General features: G+C 43.9%; 1 protein-coding gene across 3 annotated transcripts in view; it reads right to left on the bottom strand.

Moving 5' to 3' along the window:
• PDZD7 (PDZ domain containing 7) overlaps window positions 1–20976 on the bottom strand; it is a 573233-nt gene that overhangs the window by 198545 nt on the left and 353712 nt on the right. For all 3 annotated transcript variants that reach the window (XM_085606490.1, XM_085606491.1, XM_085606492.1), the window contains one exon: window positions 7716–7885. In XM_085606490.1, the coding sequence (XP_085462616.1) occupies window positions 7716–7885 (170 nt within the window). The remainder of the gene's footprint in view (window positions 1–7715; window positions 7886–20976) is intronic.

Genomic DNA, 20976 nt, shown 5'->3' with positions numbered 1-20976 from the left:
TCCCTCAGGGTCCTGGCTGAGAACGAGTGGCAGATGGTACAGCTTTCAGGCACGTGGGACTGGGGAAGGCAACCTATACACACCTCATGTGGATCAGTTTTAGCCTTCTTTCGACCACATTCCGGGCACTTGTCGAACAAGCCAGGCATGTTGACAGTACCAGCTACTAAGCACTAGCAAAAAGTGACAAAAAATTGCCAAAATCTCCAATAAACCCTTGAAAAGGGGAGAGCTCAATGCTCCAGGGTCCTGCTAGCAGGAGCCGGAAAAAAGAACTGAAAGTAAATGGGACCTGCTGGGCATTCTGGGATACTGGGGAAAGTTCTGGAAATCTGGAAAGTTTTCTTAAAGGCACACTATCCTGTTCTAAGCCACATAATGGCAGCCTATGGGGCTTGTCTGTCCATTCCTTCCTCTCTATCATTCCAGAGGCTTTTGCTGGTAGAGGCAGGGTTTTTTCCTATGTGGAGAAAAACTAGACAGGCAGTGCTGTTTGTGGATGTTGGTGGAATTCTAGTTGAAGTACTGGACAGTGTAGCCTGTGGGTAAAGGCTGCATTATCTGTCTTTAAATTAAATTCTCTCTTAAAGGTGTATGCAGGTCTGCATGATTTGTCACCTTTAGAGATTATTTTTTATTGCTCCGGGGTCCACGCACATGGGCGAGACTATTCACTAGATTATGACTATACACAGAGATCCCCTACTACAGAACAATAGTAGCTCTCGGTGATTTTTCAAATGTTTGTACCAGCAAGGACAGTAAACTACTGGTCAGGCCGGCATAAAACCAGCCAGGTGGCAACCCTATTCGGGGACAAGAACAATAAACTATTTGCCAAGAGTCACAGGATGTTAAGTCGAGGGATGGATTCAAACATGGTTTCCTCTGCTCGAAGGTCAGCAGCAATAGCCACTAGGCCACATCTCTTGTGTTCCACACGATATCCGCTATATGCACACGGTCAACCGGTGATGATGTGATATCACACAGTGAAAGGCAAAGTGAGCCAGAAACCTTGCACAGAGTGGGTTTCCAGCGCATCCAGGTGGAGCCAGGTTCCTGGATCTCATGACCCAATTTTGAATATAAAATGGGGAGAACTATAGGTAGGACAGGAGTGTGACAGACGTATCCCAAGAGGCAAGCAGTGCTCCCTCTGTTCATACACTGCCCGCTCTACCATTTTTGCTTACCAGTGATGGCTGGTGATCTATGAAGTGGTGGGGCACAATTCTTACCATCAGCTCCAGCAAGCAAAAGGTGTGAGTAAACCAGATGTATTAGCGGAGGGCTCGAGGGGTCTCCCACAAGACAATTTTGGAAAAAAAGGACAAATAATACATTTTAAAACATAGTATTCACAATTTGCTAAATAGTCATAGGCTCTGATCGGGCAGTCAAGAAATATTCTAGTGTCTTCATCATGTGCAAGGAAACCTGATCATCTACAGAAGGGTCAAATTACTGTTGACTACAGATGAGAGCACCAAACGGGGTGGGCCCAATGTCATAGCGCCACCAAACAACCCTAATTCTCTGTGGTCATGCTAAAGTAGCAGCCGCAATTGAATGCCTCTAAATTGTGCAGATGGGAAAAGAACCATCACTGCTGGCGCCTCTGCTCCCGTGCCAAGCCCAAGCACTTTCATGAGTCCTTGAGATGAAATATTGTTGGGGTTTGCCCCAAAGAAGATGGTGCCCATGAGTTCATGTGAGAAGGCTCTTCAAAGGTGAGGCCAATCACACGTTTTACAACTCCACAGGTTATCAGGAAATTGGCAACAGTGCTGTAAAGCTTGTGTCAATTTTTTTGGGGGGTGGGGTAGGGGGGGTGAGGGAGGGTGGAAATGGATCTTAGCCCCACTCCTTCATTGCCCTCCATCTCTCTCAAACAGTGAAAATGTTTCACGTTTGGCAGGTCAGGCACTGGTCAATTGTTGAAAAAGTGTTACTTACACTTTTTAGACAACACAGATATAAATTCATATTTGCACCTGTGTATGTATGAAAAATTTCAAAACATTCTTTTAAATTGTTTACAGTTTACATACTTTTTTTTAATGGTTTCCTTTTCATTTACAATGGATGACCAAGTTAGTTCATTTCCAACACATATTTCAAGTTGGATGAACACATTGCGTAAAATCTATGTAATCCACAAATTTTAATGCAAAGTTAAACTGACACCAACACAGTCTATTTAATCACAACGCACACATTTTATTTTTGAGAAACCCCCAAAAAGTATGCTCCAATTTTCACCCATCCACTAAAAAACTGCAAGAAACATACAAAGCTCTTACGCATCAATCTATTACCCCAAAAGGAAAACATGGATCAATTTCAGGCGATGCAATCATGCCTTACAAGACAAATTACTTAAGGGACAAAAGTAGTAAATGCCTTCTCTTCCGGACAAATCAAGGAAACAATGAAGATACTAACAAGTAAACAAAACAAACAAATGAGTACACAGTAAAGTACAAGCTAGAGGTAATGCATTTGGCACCCTTTTGTTTACTTTCCCCACACACCTCCCACCACTCAACAGCAATTATTAAAAGGGCAAAATCCAGAAATAAAACACAAAGACAATTATCCTGAGGAGTTAGGAAACATATAGGAAGGCAAATAAACTCACCTAGGTGAAACAGCTATAAACTAAATTATTTAGTTGTCCCCTGGATGGTTCTTACTGTATTCCTCAGGTTGGAATAAGGGATAGCATGCAGGGGCAGACTTATTACACGGTAATATCAAATGTTTACCCTCATTCTAAACTGCTTTCGTCATGCAAATCCTTTAAACAAAAACCTGTAGGAATTTGGATGAGAGAATCATGGCTTGTAGTTAAATTACTACCCGAATCAGGATTTGAAAACAGACACAAATAATGGGTCAGAATACAGATTTTCCTAGCAACTAGTAATGAGTCCCACAGTAGCCAGTAAGAGCGCACAACCATACTCAAAGAAACAAACTGCATTGTGAGAGTGTCAGAGTTGATGTTCTGAGCACTCGCTTAATTTTAAGGCAGTTACACTTTAAACATGTCTTTTTTTAGTCAAAGAAAGTCGTGATGGAGGATGATTATTTGAGAATAAATTTGCTTGATCAAGTCTGCTCATTTAGTGTGAAAACTAATTTATTTTATAAAATGATTAATCGTGTGGTAATTTCAAGAAATGTGAGTTTTAAAAAAATAAAAGTACAACGTACAAATGTGCAAGAATGACACAACATTCATTTAGTGTTCAAAAGCTCCAACGAGGAACATGCAGAAGGGTTGCAAACTGAAGTGATGAGACATCTTTTTTGTCCCGGGAGAGAAAATTATTAAATATTCTAAAGAATATAGTGCAAAAGCAAATTGCAAGTAGTAATAGAGAAATATAATGAAAATGCTTAATAAATAACTATTCTTGCTTATGTTTTCCCCTGAACATGAAAACCATAACAAAAGTGGTTGCAAATACTTTTAGAAAATATGCATTAGACCATGCTTCAAAGTCAAAGTCAAAATCAGCTTTATTCGGTGCAAGTAAAAGAGAACACAATAAAAGCATACTAATACACATATACTAACAACATTCCTACATAACAACATGATTAGTTTAAAAGAAAAAATAACAATTTACTTCAAGCCAAACAATGGCGAGATTAAGGCCAATTTCCGATGAAATAAATACAAGTATGCCTATTGTACGAAGTAGTGTTAAAAATTAACCTTGATAGTGTATGTTGGATCAGGTTTTACTCATTGAGCTGTTCAAGTAGCATATTAACCAGTTATAAAGTGCTAATGCATTAAGGTGCCAAGGATACAGGAGATACAAGCTGCCACAAGTTATACGATAAAGTGCTGGTACATTATAAGTGCATAACAGTACATAAAGTGCACAATGCTGCCTCTTATAATAAGAGTTTAAAAAGTATATACTAAAAAAAGTCCTCCTGATTTTCATATAACAATGCATCCAGGTGCGTGTAGTCCTTTCTTTTCTTAATTGATAATTGTATAAATTAAGTTGCAGTTTTTATAATTCTCACGTTTTCCAGGCTACACACAAAATTAAACGCATATTTATAGTTATAAAGCACGTTTGTTAAAAAGAGGGGTTTTAAAACTGATTTCCGGATATCCCTATAAAAAATACAAAAAAGGATAAAATGCAACGTAGGTTGTGGGGTTTTGCCATTGCACGGACAGGCTGGTAGTTTATAGCACCACTTTTCCGTTCTCAGGAATGCAACTAAGTAATGTAATATGCCCATCCTTAGCCTGGTTAAATAAAATCTGTGCTGAATGTTCCTTACCAGGATCAAATATAGCTGAATACCCCCCCCATGAGCGGGCGTTCACAATAAGAAACCACGCTCTGTTTTTGTGTGGCAGACCTTTCTCTTTCATATTCCATGGTGGCTATGTATCTCAATTTCAAATCTTTTTTACTATATTCCAGAATAAGTGGGGGGCTCTTTTTATCAGCATTTACTTTGCATCCTGTTAAAAGGTTAAAAATATACTCCAACCATGGTATTTTTGAACTGTGATCAAGAGCTAGGCAATCCATTATTAAATCTTTTGTAAATTTTGTTTCTTCTTTTGCCCATAGCCCTTGCCAAAACGTAAGGCCTGCCATACATATTGTGTCGCTTAAGTGTGGTCAGACAGTCCTTTATGTACTATGGAGTTCGCTGTTGCTCTTGGAACTGCCAGTAATCGTTTTAAAAACTTATTTTCGTTGGTTTGTAGGGTAGCCGTATTTGCTCTCCCCCATATCGTGGCCCCGTAACAGACCCCTGAAACACACTTACTCCGATACAAAGTAAAAATTTCTCGTATAGGTTTGTTTCCCAATTTTGCGGAGAATCTAAAAATACCCTCAATGATTCTTAGAAATTTCATGTTACATGATTCTATGTGCATATTCCATGTGCTGTTCTTGTTAAAAATCATCCCCCAATACGAAAACGATGGCACTCTATTGATAACAACCCCGCCCACATGATGCTGTCTGTTCTTGGGCCTGTTGCTCCCGCATGACATGGCAAATGTTTTCTTTAAATTTAGCTGTAAGTCTTTATCAGTCATGTAAAGGGCTACATTTTCTATTAGGCGTTGGAGAGCGTTTGCTGTCCTTGATATTAGGACAGCATCGTCTGCTTATAATAAAACAGGGGGTGGGACGTATTCCAACTTTCGGGGCATCTGCAGTAATTTTTTGTAAAAACAGATCTACGTTGTTAATGTATAGGTAAAATAAGAGGGGCGCTAATACGCAACCCTGTCTAATGCCACGCATGACCCTAAAATCAGGCGTACAATCCCCCAATTTACCATACCGTACCCTAGACTTTAAAAATGCATAGATTTGGGATAAAAGTGAGATTATTTCAATAGGGGCCCCTAGCCCTTTCAATGTTTGCCATAGTTTTTGATGGTTAACTAGGTCAAAGGCGCTAGTGAGGTCCACAAAACAAATGGAGCGCCCCCTCCTTGGCTAATGTATATTTCCCTATTAGTAATACTAGGTTTAGGCATTGCTCTACCGTTCCAATACCCCTTCTGAAACCATACTGTGCCTCTGTTCAAATGTTGTTTTCATTAGCCCATTCTTCGAGCCTTTCCAACACAATTCTGCCCATCGGCTTAGAAGTGGAATCAAGAAGGGATATTGGATGGTAGCAATTTGCCTTCCCTCTGTCCCCCTTATTTACATCATGCTTATAAACTTATTTGGAAGATGTTATTATATCGATTCTTATGTATTCACTATTTCTTATACATTATTAATAATGTGTGTTTTATTCTTTAGAAAATTATGATGTTGTGGTTTTCCATGTAGGCCTCAACACCTGTTAGTGTATTATTTATTTCGTAACGTAGGCCTTAGAAAAATGTATTTAGTCTTTCATTATTTCAAAAATGCTAATCTATTTGCTTCACTTACAAATGTTTATCATTAGAGTTTCCTTCCTACGGTTTGAGTATTTCTTTCAATGAAAATTGTGTCGACTATGTTGCAATCTAACGTGGAAGCGAGCGAGTGGATATGAAAAGTTTCAATGAGCTTCCTATTTCCGAGGTGTCATGACATTTTGCGGGTAAACAAAAGCATCTTGTTAAAGTTCCTGATGAACCAGGCTGGAGAACGATCACACCATCGATCCTAACCAATGAAAACGTGTACATTTGAGACAAAGCTACATTAGGGGGCTGGAATTGCGACCATTTTTAGGCTATAATTACTCTGTGAGAAAAAGAATGGGGGCTGGCTGGTTGTCTCTGACTTGCTCAATGCTTTCCTGGCTGCTGGCTATTTCCTTGTGGTTCTGGCCATGTCATGCTGTCGGTCCGAACTTTGACTCTTTCCCAGAACTGAACTGTCCTGATTTTCCCTTCTACTTCATCGGTTGGTGATGCTGCATAAGCTAAACCGATTCATTCTCTCTCTCTCATTCTCTCTCTTCCCCCCCTCTCTCTCTCCCTCTCTCTCCCCCTCCCTCTCTCTACCCCTCCCTCTCCCTCTCTCCCTCCCAGTTATTTATTTCTGATGTATTTGCCATTTGAAATAACAAAAGTACTGACAATTACTAATGTATTCCTGTGTATTAACCATTCATCTTGCATCTCAGATAAAGGTACCTTGATAAATATACTGAGTTTGTTTGTACTGTTGAGTTTTTAACTGACATAATATGTTTTGACAGCTGTTGTAAGTTAGGCATTTTCTTCATTACAGATCCTCATGAAGAAAATTGCATCCGTCTCTAATTATCTTGAGTCCCTATTAGCTCTTACAAAGATCTATCGGATGACCTCATGATTTGTAAGTGGTTATAGAGTTTCTATGGGCCCAAACTCTTGGTTTAGTAAATGATTATATAGTTTGGTTCATGGTATACTGGACATTTGTGAATGATTATAATATTTACCCCGCTTCCACTGGAACAGGCGCGTCTCAAAAATACAGTTCAGAAGGGAAGCCTGAAGGTATTACTGTGGAGTATAATGGGGCAATTTCTTCAATGAATGAGGTTGAAGATTGAAGGTTTCTTGTTCTGCAGTGATGGAAGCCACAGAAGGTCCATTAGTATCTACAGACCTTTTAGCAGTCATGGCCAAGGAGGTGCCACATAGTCTTGAGAGGGTTTAACCTTGGTGGAGATTAGGAACGGGCTAACGCAAAGGTTACTAACTTAAAAAAGGACTTAAAATAGTTAGAAGCTTTATCAATTTTCCCATCCGGGAAAGCTTTTAGCGCTTAGCATTCCTTTATTCTTTAATACAGGCTAAATATTCTGCTTTCATGCAGGGATTATTGTGGTTCCCTCAATAACCTCTCCATATATTTTGTGTGCATCTTTTTGGAAACAACCAAGAGGAACATGAACATTTCTCAGCCATCTCAGTGTTATGTAAAACGACATTCAGCAGTCACATGTCTAAAACTCATTAGCATAGCCAATAGCTCATGCATAGGCGAGACCTATTGGCTTTGCCAATCTTGTTCTGAAGATATGCTGTACCAAGAAATGAAACTGAGACGAGCATACTGAATGGAGTTTCACAATGGTGCCCATAATGCTCCTGTATACACAACCACACAGCATGTGATGACTGAACAGTCACACTTCTCCTCAACAAAGCATTGAAAAAGAAAGGGATGCAATGTCTAGGCACAGAAAGGATTCTGAATAGAAATTACCCTTCTACAGTGGCGGGAGACTGCTCCAACTTCATCCTCATTCAGGAGCCTCCGCGCCATGTCCTCGATCGAGGCCAGCCTGCTCTCTGCTGATGTGTGCTCCCCTCCATTGGACTGATGCGCATCCCTCTGAGAGCCAAACATAAAAAGGGGGCGGCTCCTCTCTTTATCTAGTGAGATCAACATATTTTAATGAAAATGTTATAATGCTCTAATGGAAATAATTGCTGAAAAACATAAAAAACGCGTCTTGCTATCCTTCAATTCTCCAACCACCACAAACAGACAGGATCACTTCTACAGAAAAGATTAAGAGTGCCAAACGAGACTATTGCAAGAAAGAAGCAGCAAAACATATTACCGGGCATATTTTGCTATGGGCAAGTGCAACGCTTAAAGAATGTTAGGCTTTTATATTTCTTAAAGGTTTAAACAAGTTTGTGACGAAAAAAATTGCACTTGCGGAATGCACAAAAGGTACCCACAGCTAAGAAATACAAGATAACTTGTTTTTTATTAAATCCTAAATAAAACAGATACTATTTCAGGAAACAGATATATTTTTTTATGTACTAGGCAGTGTTCTGCCAAACCGGAGCAAGAGAGGACACCAATAAATCCCATTGTGTTAAAGAGATTTCTGAACTTCGGCTTGTTCCATAAGCCAATTGGTCTCATTAGACATGAAGAGCTCAAACAGAGACGACGGAGGAGCAATGGGATTTATTGCAAACAAAGTGTGGCCACATGATGGAGCAGAGGTAATGTTCTGCTCATATCTGCTGTCATCAACCAGGGTGTTCTTCACTCTGAATTATAGCTGCTGGTAGCAAAAGTATTATGTTACACCATAAAATATCAGATTTCTTTCATACAGAATACCTCATCGGTAATCACTGAGTGATAAAAAAAGTTTTTATTTTTTTAAGGGTGCACTACTCTGAAAGAATGTTGTTGCTTATATGTTACATGTAATCTGGGTAAATCTCTCGGGTGGCACATTTTACATCTTAATCTGTAATATTTTGTTTGCTGAGCATTCCAATGCCACCTTTTTTAAGAGAGTAGGTGTTTGATATGCTATTCCATGACACAAAAAGGGACACGTTTTCCATTAAAAGATGGATTTGAGTATCAATTATTCAGTGTACAAAAATGAGTTTACAAACTTTTAATTCTCAGAGAAGATCGTCTCGTCACTACAACAGATCTCCTGCTCACCTGAGAAGTGTTTGTTCTTGCTAGAAACTACCCTCACCCCATCTAAAAAGGATCCCTCTCCTCAGTAGAATAGCTCAGTTCAGTTTCTCGCGGAGACTGACCTTTACTGCACTAAAAGAGGCTTCCTTGCAACCGACACATAACATCCATAGTTAACAAGATCTTCTGCTCTGTAGGGCAGACGGGCTCTTTTCCACAGAGAGGAGCTTCTTCGAGTTTTAAGAGACCTTTGTAGCAAAGAGGATAAGCTGGGTATCCTTTTCACGGGATGTGCCTGTGTCATCACACAAGAGCATGGCCCACATAGCCGATCGCTTCTGCCCTTGGTACATTTTCCTTTTTCGAGGGAACCTCATCAAAACAATGGACCAACTCTTCATTAAAGAAGTCCACTTCCCAACTGAAGAAGATCTTTCACCCAATCAAACAGCCTTTAGGTTCACTAGTGGAGATGACTTCATCACAGTATCTCATAGCCATGCTCTCCTCCTAATTATGTATGAAGTACAAGAAAATGACTGCATCTGAGTGAGCATACAGGCACACGGACATGAAATCACACTCCACATCATCTGGCAGTGAAAACCAGCAAAGTGCATGCAAGTGAAGTGGAACTCTGCTGCTTTACCCCTTTTCAGGCTTCTGATTACAAATTTCTGGACAACGTTGCCTGCATCCAGCAGAAGAAAGGGGGGGGGGACAAAAAAGATGAGAAATCACATTTTTTGTAAACAATGAACTAGAAATAGAGCTGAATCTTAACTGGAAAGAAAGAGAGAAGAACAATGATAAGGCAGGTTTTTTCACCTTCCGATAAAACTAATATAATTTGTACTACAGAACCATCATCTCTAATCATGAACCATGTTTTTTCATTGCATTCTTCAGTAATTCACTCAATTGAGCTGTCCTGAGTATCAGAACCAACCATCCATTCTTTAATGACCTACTGGCTGAGCCATAAATGCCACCTTCTTTTTAGCTAAACGGAAGACCTGGAAGCATGCAAGGAAGCCCACTGGGTAACTGTTTTTAATGTTTTTCTTACATTTTCTTTTTATCGCAATGAAAGTGGCTGACGGTCACCCTAGGTCGCTCTAAGAGACGCTAAACAATCGAGGAACGGAACGATTACTAATTCACAGAGATTAGAACCATTCACTGACCAATCTTTTCTGTGTCTGGTAAGGAGTGGTCTGGGGCCAGTCAGCACAGTTGCCTTCTCAGGGCTTTCTGGAGTCTTCAGCGTTGTTGAAAGCATATTTAGAGAAAAAGCCCAAACAAGGCCCAGTCCACACTATGTGAAAGCATGGCGTCCAATGTGACTGTTTATTTAACTAAAGAGGAAGCGTTCAGGAATGATTTATAATTTCAATAAGTAAAGGGGGCCTCAATGCCCCTTTTACTTAAAAAGCAGAATCACCAAAATGTGCCCTCTTCTCGGCATAACCGTTCATTCTAGCCTCTAAAAATACCTTTCCATTCTTTAACCCGAATTAATACCCTTTTTCCTGCATTTACACACTGTTTTGTTACTCATTTGAATGTATGACAGAGTTACACAATACCCATTATTGACAACATGAAAACAAAACAGTAGACCATAGTCTTCACTTCCTCATGGGCACTCTAATCCAAATCACTCTTTAAAGGTTCCCTATTGAATCACAGTTAATATCCCAAAGGCCTCCCTCACTTATAAAGTCCTATATCTCTTATGAAGTCCTAAATCTCTTGTGAAGTCGTAAATCTCTTATGAAGTCCTATATCTCGACTCTCCCATCTCGCTAACAAGATGACCTTTCCATGTAAGAGAAAATGCACAATTCCTTGAGAAGAGAGAATTGAGCCGAGTTTCATTCCTGAAACTACAACTCTTTATCCCCCAAAGTTCAAGATAGATTCCGACCTTAAAAACTTTCGAGCCTATTTTCCTGTTGGTTGCCCTTGCTTCAGTTCACTTTTCACTCTATTTCTCCTGCTCCTTTTATTCTGCAGGGGTGGTTCTTGTATGTAAAACTGTAGCATCCATTAGGGCGACATATTGCCATTTTGTAGTTCTCTTTACTCTAGGCTACTTTAGACACTGACTTGTATGAGAGATTTTCCCACATACATCCCGCACCAGAGTTACATCGATGATTAGTTGTCCACACTTCTTTCCACTGCCTACATTACTGGGGCTCGGCGTATGCCCACTTTGAGCTTCCTGAGCCGTGATGTCCAAAGAAATATCAGTATACAGTAAGACCTCTTTCTCTCCCTTAATGCCCCTGTAGGAAGGTGGATATCTGACTATGGTTACCCCCAACTTTTTGCCTAGTGTCTAGCTGGTTTTTCGACTTAGTTGGCCTGAGATCCTGCCATTCAGGGTCTCAGGCTGTCTGCTCTCTCTGTAAAATGGACTCCATGTACCCTAGGTGCATACCCAATTGGTAAGGATCACCTTATTGGACCCTGTATAGTGTACCCTAGGTACCCAGGGCATAGGTGTACCCTAGGCCTCCCAGGGGCTGCAGCATGTATTATGCCACCCCTGGTCTGGCCTTCCAATCAGACACAACTGGCTGATCACTCAGCTGGGGCAAGGTCGTGTAATCACCCCTTGCTTAGATATAGTATGCCTATATCTGCCCTTATATATAGACACATGTGTACCTATCAGTCACTCCTATGGCAGGCCTTAACAATCCTGGAGGCAGAGTGCTTGGTAACATGTGAGATGGTGCTCTAGCATGAGCTGAGCCTGTCTGCAGCTTTCGGAACCATGTCCTTATAGCTGTTCTATGATATAGCCTACCATATACTCTTAAAGTGCCTTATAATCTTAGACGGTTATGGTAACTATGGTTTGGCTTTATCAAAACATGTCGTGTAAGGTGTCTAACACTTTGGACTAATACCCCCATACCATTTCTGGTGATGAGGATATTATTCCTCCCTTCTAGAGGGAGAGACATGTTAAAATCCTACTTTGCTGTTTATCTCTAACCAAAGCCTCAGCATCACAAAATGGATGCTGCTGCCACAGACACAAGTCTGACCTCCTGCTGCTGGGAGTGATCCCAGCCAGGGAGGCCTGGACAATAGGTTTCCTGCTTGGGGAGGTGCTAGCACCTCCCCAGACAGCCTTTAGTGTATTGGGGCAGGGTGGGCTGAAAGGAATGAGACATGCCTGGGGCACACAAGGTGTTCCTTGCATAGTCCAGTTCAAACCGGCGCTGGGGCACTCCAGCCCCAGCTCTGGCGCGAAACTGGACAAAGGGAAGTGGGTGTAACCACCCCCTCCCAGGTCCCACCCATAAGGCGTGACCTAGCAGGTATCCCAGCCCCCCAGATTAGTATAAGAGTGGGAGTTGGGCCTCAAGACTTTAGATTATCCTGAACCTGCAAAACTGAACAGAAACTCTGGACCTTCGACATTCGACGAAAGAAGAAGACTGAAGAATCTCCCTTGTAGCCAAGGAGTGGCTACCCTGTGCAAACAGGCACCATCAAGTGACTACCCTTTGCTTTGTGAAACGTTCGACGAGGAACCGACTGCAGAGCCCGACCAGAGCCTTGATTTCCAGACTTCTCCGACCCTCATCCACATCTGCAGCAGAGCTGAGATCCGTGGAGGCGACGAGCGACGTGGGACCGGCTACCTGGGAAAAGTGGCTAGTAACTTACAGCGCAGCTTCTGAGGTACCCTCGAAGTTGTGCACCGGGGATTGAGAAGCCCCAACCCCAAGCACCATCTGTACCGAAGATCAGCCCCCCACACTCCACGAGTCCTGCGTGGGGCCCTTCAGCATTTTCCTGCTTGCCGCGTCTGTCCGGTTGCTTGCCCGCTGGCTAGTGGCCTTTGTGACGACGCTACCTGAAATCTTCTGCGCTGGTTTGGCTCCTCCAGACTGGCTCCCGCTTCTCTGCAAAGAAGAAGCACCCCAGACCTTCCTGGTCTGCACCAGAAGCAAGTCCCTTGTTCTTCGTGGGTTCCGCTTGCCAAGGCTTGGTGAGTCCTAGTCCAACTTCGACGCCGCCGACAGCAAGAGCCTTCGTGGGACAGCTCGCCTCCTGGTCCTGGTCATCCTCGACGCTTCCTGGTCCTCCTGGCTGCAGCGACAAGCTTCACCTTCACCTGCAACTCTTCACGACATCGCCTGGTTCCTTCCTGGTTCCACGTGGTCACTGGCTAGTGACCTTGACTCTGTCCCTTCTGCTTGCAGGTTTCTTCTCTTCTTGATCCCAGGCTTGGGATCCACCGGACACTCTCCCCTGACTGCCTGTCAGCATCTTTCTTCAGGCATCCATAGGAGTCGACGACGAAAACGACGCATCTTCACCCCTATGCACCCGCAGCCTGTGGGCTAGGTAACTTGGGTACTCCGGTGCTCATCAGGATAGTGACTATCCTAGTGTCTAGTTTTCAAGTCTCAACTTCCTAGCTACTCCGGAAGTGTCCTAAATCTATCTATTTCTAAACTGTAACATTGCTATTGACTTTTACGCATTACGCGTGAGTGTTTCCACTCTGCACACGAATCCCGTGGGCCTCCCACTCCCTAACTAACGCTAGTGTAGTGTAGCCCCAGCGATTCCCTAGGCCTAGGCCTATTCTATTTCCGTGACAGTGGTTCTTATACCACTTCTTTAGTATATGGTTTGCGTGGCCCCTAGGGCCTAACTGTATTACTTACCTGTGTGACTTACTGTATGCATTAATAAGACTGTGTTGTACTTACCTCTAAACTCATAAAGAGTGCTGAGGGTTTGCTTAGAATAAATACACTTTATTTTATATATATATCTGTTGTGGTGTCCTTTCATTTGGTATTCAAGGGATTATATATGGTATCACAGCTGGCTTCACATGCCATTCAGAGTTTAGCCTAAGACTGCTCTTGTCCATGCTACCACTAGGATAGCTGGTCTATAAGGTTGACTTTACAACCAATCACCATAAGGGTATTTGGACTGATATAAGGTGTACACTATAACTAGTGACATCATACATCAGGCCAACTTCTCACAGCCCCATCTTATTTGTCTTATTTATAAGACTAAAGGCAATTAAATTACACCCTTCAGTTTCCTCCATACCATCACACTTATTCTCCATAATCACATGCTTTTATATCTAAGTTACTCGACCTTGCAAACAAGATCTCCCACCACACTACCACCTTTGCTAAGTGTTTTTGTCTGCCGCTGCTTTCTTCTTCTGTGGCGATCTAGCACCCTTAACTTCAGTTCTTTCACAGTGACTCTTTAATTGCTTCCGGTTATGTTTAACGTTTATCTGACCTTGCCAATCCATTATTTGATGGTTTGGGAGTGACACATCGTTGTCTTTTCACCTAACTGTGAATTTAATATGCAAACATGTTCATTTTGCAACCATGTATAATTGTTAAAACCCCAATTGGGCTTGATAAGCACTCAAAAACCCATAGAAATATATAAAATGATATACAGGCAATTGTGACTAACACTGGATGTTTTTCACTGGGAGTTCTGAGTGACATCAAATTAACAAAACGAGAGAAGCGATAGGTGTCTATGGTGGAAGTTACCGCGCTCTCTCTCACTTGGATTTTATCAAGAATTTCAGAATGTTCTGGAGGAACTTCTTGTTACATGTATTTATTCATTTGTGGAGTTTCATTGGAACATCACATCTAGTTCTCTATAAAGGTTACACACTGAAATACAAGGATGCAGGTGAGGATTCATAAAAGGGTGGGGCATGTTAAGGAAGAGGCAGTGTCAATGTACAAGTTATCTTGGGTAAAGCACTTTCCGGTAGAGACTATGTAGTTGCAGATTCCTCACCTTTTGAAACTTGGCCATGCATCAGACTGGATCCCGAAAACTTTTCAGCAGCGCAACTTTCATTCCCCGGTTTGGCTTGGATTTGGATAGCGATTAGGATAGGAATGTTGAGATTGGTCACTATTATTATGAGGATAATTGATATGACATTCTGCATCCTTGTCCTTCAGTTCCCCACCATGGAGGTCAAGACCAATGTACTTACGGAGGTTTTTCAGCCAGGGCAGACATCTAGGGAGTCCTTCTTACCATTTAATGAAGCCTTTACAGATACATGATCGTGGGCATGGACCAAACCTTGCTCTGGCTCCCTGTTCAACTGCCAAATTGCACAATGCCACTGCCCTGACTCGGGCAACCCTGCATGTTTTTTTATCTCAGCACCCTTCCTCTGAAGGGTTGGTGGTGCAGGCGTCTGCAATCAAGGGTAATACCAAAGTATTCCAGGTGACTCCCCAGATAGGGAGTCAAAACGGGTATAGACATTCGGGAAGAGGGATTTCTTATCCACCAGCTTGGCGTTCAGATCAGTGAGTGCCAGCTGCCTGCTGGGGCGCTAATCTCATGCCCTTTCGAACTCAGTGGCTCAAATCCTCCCTGGTGTCTCCAACGATCTCTGACCGGTTCTCACCAAGGCCATACAAGATGGTCATGATGCTGTCAAGTTCACAATTTGGTGTGCCTTGGACACTACCTATTCTATCAGGTGTGACACTGGTACCAATGCCGCAGTTCGCCTCCATGCTTGCTGGGGTCCACTTATATTTCAGACAATGTCCAGTCGTCCCTCATGGACATGCCATTCTACAGGACTCGTCAGTGTGGGGACAAGGTAGTCATAGCTCTCGAGAGGTTCAAGGAGAGCAGGATCACAGCACGCTCCATGGGCTTATGTGCCCCACCTCGCCAGCAGCATCAGCCCTACCACTCCTTTTGCAGCTTCAGTAGAAGTACGCCATACTGCCAGCCAATTCAACCTCCACAAGGCACCCAGCATTTGTGCACTGGAGACCATGGTGGCCACCACCTCACAGTAAAAGCGCCGGACCAGCCAGCCCACTACCCCCCTGGGGCAGTCTCACCTGCCAAACCCTTTTAGGTGGAGCACAGTCACCCGGTGAGAGGTAGGCTCTCTGGATTCTTGCTGGGTTCAATTGCAATGACATCAGATAGGTGGGTCCTGTAGATTGCTTGGCAAGGATTGCCCTACCTTTTATTCTCTCACCGCCGCACCTTCCATCGCCCCCCTCATCCCAGTGACTGATGGAGGATCATCTCTCCATTTTGCGGCAGGAGTGCAATCCCTTTGGCCAAAGGGGCTATGGAGAGGCTGCCAGTGCAAGAGTTAGGATGTGGTTGTTATTCCCGCTACTTTCTGGTTCCCAAGAAGGACAGAGGCCTTTGTTCTATTTTAGACCTGCACCTTCTCAATGCCTTCTTCCAGAAGAAGAAATTTAAGCTGCTCACCCTGGCCCAGGTCTAGTCTGCCCTCGTACCTGGAGACAGAGATGGTGGCATTAGACCTGCAGGACGCCCATTTCCATTTACCCATCCTGCAGGCCCATTGGCGCTACCTGTGGTTTGTAGTGGGACAAGAGCATTTTCAGTTCACTGTGCTCCCCTTTGGTTCCATTACCGCCCCTCAGGTGTTCCTAAAAGTGATGGCAGTGGTAGCAGCACACTTTTGGGGGTCAGGGGTGCTAGTTTTACACTACCTTAATAACTGGCTGTTCAATGCTGGTTCGCCCCAGTCAGTCGTCAACCATCTCAAGTACGTTAAATTTCCAGTAATCTTTGGGGTTCAACAAAACTGATTCCTTCTCAGACATTACCCTTCATCTGAAATATTCGGGACACTGTTCAGTTTCATGCCTTTCCCCCAGGATGGAGAGTCCAGGACAATCAGATTATGATCGCGATCTTTCAGCTTCAATCCTGGATTTCACGGAGGTCGACTGAGGCTGGTGGGACTGATGGCCTCCTGCTGGTCGAGCACACCAGTTGGCATATGTGGGCTCTGCATTGGGTTATGATGTCTCAGTAGGCCCAACACCAAGGGGACCTCTCTGACCACATTCAAATTTAGGATGAGACAGCAAAAGATCTGTAGTGGTGGTTACTGGCCCAAGACTGGGTCTGCGGCAGACCCCTCTTCCTTTCCCAATCAGAGTGGACAGTGGTGATTGATGCATCACTTCTCGGTTGGGGTGGCTATACGGGAGAGGAGAGGTCTCTGGTCTCCAGTGGAGTCCCAGCCCCATATCAACCCTCTGTAGCTGCGGGCCATTCACTTAGCACTGAAAGCCTTCCTTCAGTTCATCAAGGGGAGGCTGGCTCCAGGTGCTCACGAACAATGCCACCGTCATGAGGTACTGCAACAAAAAAGGCGGGTTGGGGTCAAATACCCTGTGTCAAGAGGGCCTGTGCCTCAGGAAATCGCAGGACCACCAAGCAATTTTCCTGGTAGTAAACCACCTGACAGGCTCTTTGATTGCCAATGCAGATGAACTCAATCATAGATGCCTAGCAGATCACAAGTGGCAATTGCACTTGGAGGTGGTGCAAGGTCTCTTCTGCAAACTGAGAGAACATTGGCTTGATCTCTTCGCCAGTGCCAAGAAAGTTCAATGTCAGCACTTCTGCATGTTGGAGTTTCCAAGGCATCTCTTGCTCAGAGACACGTTCCGTCTTGAGTGGTACTCGGGACTCCTGTAAGCTTTTCTGCTGACACCACGCTGGTCTAGAGTTCTCAAGAAGATCATGACCGACTGAGCCAAAGTCATCCTAGTGGCTCAACATTGGGCACAGACCGATCTGCTGAGCTTGAGCATCTGTCCTGTGATCAGGCTGCACCACTGGGAGGATCATCTGTAGCAGCAGGGCAAGGTTCTACATCCGGGCCTTCACAAGCTCCGCCTTCATTTGATCTTCCTCCAGAGGTGGTTGGTGTTGTCTTGGCAACTAAGCATACGCCAATGAAAACTGTATATTCGTGTTGTTTGAACAAATTTGAGGCTTGGTTCTGCACTCGGCAGATAGTGAAATCCCCTTCAAGTGAAGTGATATGAGGTTTTGTTATTTGTGTTGGGCCTAGTCTGGCAAGGCTTTTCTCTGGGTACAGTTAAAGTGTATCTTTCTGCTTTTTGTGGTTTCCAGATCAGCCTCCATTGTTTAAGTTTCTAGTGGCATGTTTTTTTTTCTTTTCTTTAAAAAGGGTTGCCTCCCTCTCCCTTTGTCATGCCACAGTAGGACCTTAACTTGGTCCTCACATTCTTGAAGTGCACTCCTTTTGAGCCTCTTCACAGCTGCGCCTTGTGGCTTCTCACTCTCAAGACAGTGTTCCTGTTCATCACTGCATTGGTGAAGCATGAATGAGCTTCAAGCTCTCTGTGTCAACCTTCCATACACCACCTTTTTTCCCCACAAGCTGGTACTGAGGGCATGGGAAGTTTTCTTGCCGAAAGTTGTAACACCGTTCCACATCGGTCAGAAGATCACCTTGCTGGCATTCTATGCTCTGCCTCTTGGAATCCAAGAGAGTGTTAAGCTTTAACATAGATTGTACCAAAGAGCAACGGGTGGACAGTCAGCTCTTTGTAGGGATCTCTGAAGTGAAAAAAGGCAAGGCTGTGCAGAACCGAATCATCTACCCTTGGATCTAGCTCTGCATTAAGATCTGCTATGCATTAGCCAAAAAATAGCCTCCAGAAATACTGCATAACCATTCAACCAGGGCCAAAGCTGCTACCACTGCATTGGCTCGCCTGTTATGGATATTTGCAAGGCAGCTACGAGGGCGTCCCTCCATACATTTACGAAGCACTACTGTCTGCACAGTCAGGTTCACTGAGAGGTGCAATTTGCCCACTGAGTCCTGCAGGATTTTCTGGTTTGAGTCCATTCACAGGCCAACCTCCACATAGGTATTGATTGGGTATTTGTTGAAACGGTGAGGAATCTGTGGTTAGCAATCTCTATCAGAAGAACAAGTTACTTACCTTCGGTAATGCTCTTTCTGAAAGAGACATTGGCTACAGATTCTTCAGCGACACTCCCATCCTCCCTGTTCGGTGATTGGGCATTATCCATTAATTATATCCCTTATCTAGTAATCTGCACACTGCTCACCAATTGGTATGGAGTCTCTGCATCTGGGAGCGCGAACACCATCAAAAGCAACTGACGTCAGCTCGCAGGAGTGGATCCTATACAGGCTCTGAACATCATTTCCAGAGCAGAACAGGACCGGTGCGCAGCCGCAAGGCATACCCCACCAGCAGGCAAAGTTTGATCTGAAAAGTTTCCAAATCTAGTCTGATGCTGGGGAAATATTGAAAATGCAAGGAATCTGCAGCTAGAAGTCGCTTTCAGATTGCCTGTTTTGGGCATGGCTCGACAAATGGGAGGGTATAATAACTAGGTGCAAAGCATTAGCTTTAAGAGGGCTACTTGGTGCGAGACAGATTCAGCCTTCTATTTGACAGAGGTCCATAAAACGAGTACTATTACATGTTTTAAGAGTAGCATCTGTATTTTACACAGCTTTGAAATTGTGGAAGTGTGTAGTGACGCAGTATATGAAACAAAAAGTAATTAATATTTTTGTATCACATTTACACACAGATTTTTTCACCTTGTGGAAAATCGGCATCAAAAAATGATATGCAATTGAAGTACTTCAAGAAATCTATGACTGTAGGAGATTGAAGCATAGCATGGCAACATGTCCCACAATGTGAACTGATTAATGAACAAAGACTTATGCTTATGGTAAGTGAACCCGGAGACTTTATGAATGTGTTCGATATAGTTTGCCGCAGTTATGTATGTTTTGTATTTGTTTCTCTATGTAAGACAAGTGCAATATACATTTTTAAAAAATACATAACAATGGAGAATCAACCATGAGCAGGCAGGTTTAGGAATAGTTTTACATTTTTAGGGAGTGTATGTGCTCCGGTCTTTGACACTGTGTTCGGAGATTAAGTATCTTTCATAGTGGCTGCCCAATAGCATGCCGAGATTCAGCAAGAAGGCTGGCAGTGGCGGCTCCCCCATTGGGGCGTGGGGGCATTGCCGCACTGCTTTCTCGCGGTGCGAGAAGGCAGAAACCTACACGTAAAAACTACCATTTATGTTTCTGCCTTCTCGCATTGCGAGAAAGCAGAAGTGCCTCTGTGCCTCGTTGGGGGCGGGGGTGGGCGGTCCTGCTCGATGGCAGGGGGGAGTGGTTTACCCATGGTTGTGGGTACTGACTGTTTGGTCAGCTCAGGGCCGATCAAACAGTCAGTACCCACAACAGTGGGTAAGCCACTCCCCCCTGACCTCGAGCAGGACCGCCCACTCTCTGTCTTTCTCTATGCAGAGAAAATGACACGGCTGGGGCGCTAGCCTGCTGCGCCTACCAGCAATGTGATTGGCTTCCCTTGCGTTGCGAAGGGGAGGGAAGCTGCCTGCTGGCTGCTTCCTGCAGCAGGAACACGTGGTCGCGGACCCACCAGTACAGGCCGGAGCGGAGGGAGAGCGGTATCCTGGCACTCAGGTACGTTTACGAAGTTTTATTTTAATTGTAATATTTGTATTCCCCACCTGCGGGCCGCGAACCCCCCCTCCCTCCCTCGAGCATGCCGGCCGTCACTGGGGATAAGTGTGAGACTGAGTGAGTTACCCGCAGCGCTCCATCCAGAGCTGTGTCGGCAGGGTTCCGAAGTTCATAAGTTCCAGAAGTCATGAAATCAATCTCTTGCCGCCGGCATAGTTGTTAGTTCCATACAAAGGAATGATTGAATTGTAGTGTACAGTCTGTGGCGGGACTCGGAGGCTGTAGGTGGGTGTGGAGTCAGCACCGAGGTCTGGGGGCTGTAAGGTGACTTTAGAGGAGCTGGCTTTAGTCAGGGCCTGCAGCATTACTAGGGGTCGCACAGCCTCCACAGCTGAGGATGGTTGTAGTACACAGCACAGGTGAAAGGATAACCAGCCACTTCTACAGATTTCCTAAAATCACATGTGCGACATCACACCGAGGACCCCACACTGGGCAAAACGTGTCTGTAATTGCCGAACGGCACTGAGCGTTTTCTGTACTTAGTGACATTGTTCTGCTCAATGTCGCTTTATCATTGAATTATGTTGTTTTGAATATTCTGTGCAAGTATTAAGGCCAAAAGCAAGAGTTTCTTAAAGGTCATTTGAGCCCCGCCAAAGTGTCCTTGCCTTGAATCAG

This window comes from Triturus cristatus, chromosome 1_2 (genome assembly GCF_964204655.1).
Source record: "Triturus cristatus chromosome 1_2, aTriCri1.1, whole genome shotgun sequence".
Taxonomy (NCBI): domain Eukaryota; kingdom Metazoa; phylum Chordata; class Amphibia; order Caudata; family Salamandridae; genus Triturus; species Triturus cristatus.
This window is presented reverse-complemented; position numbering and strand designations above follow the sequence as displayed.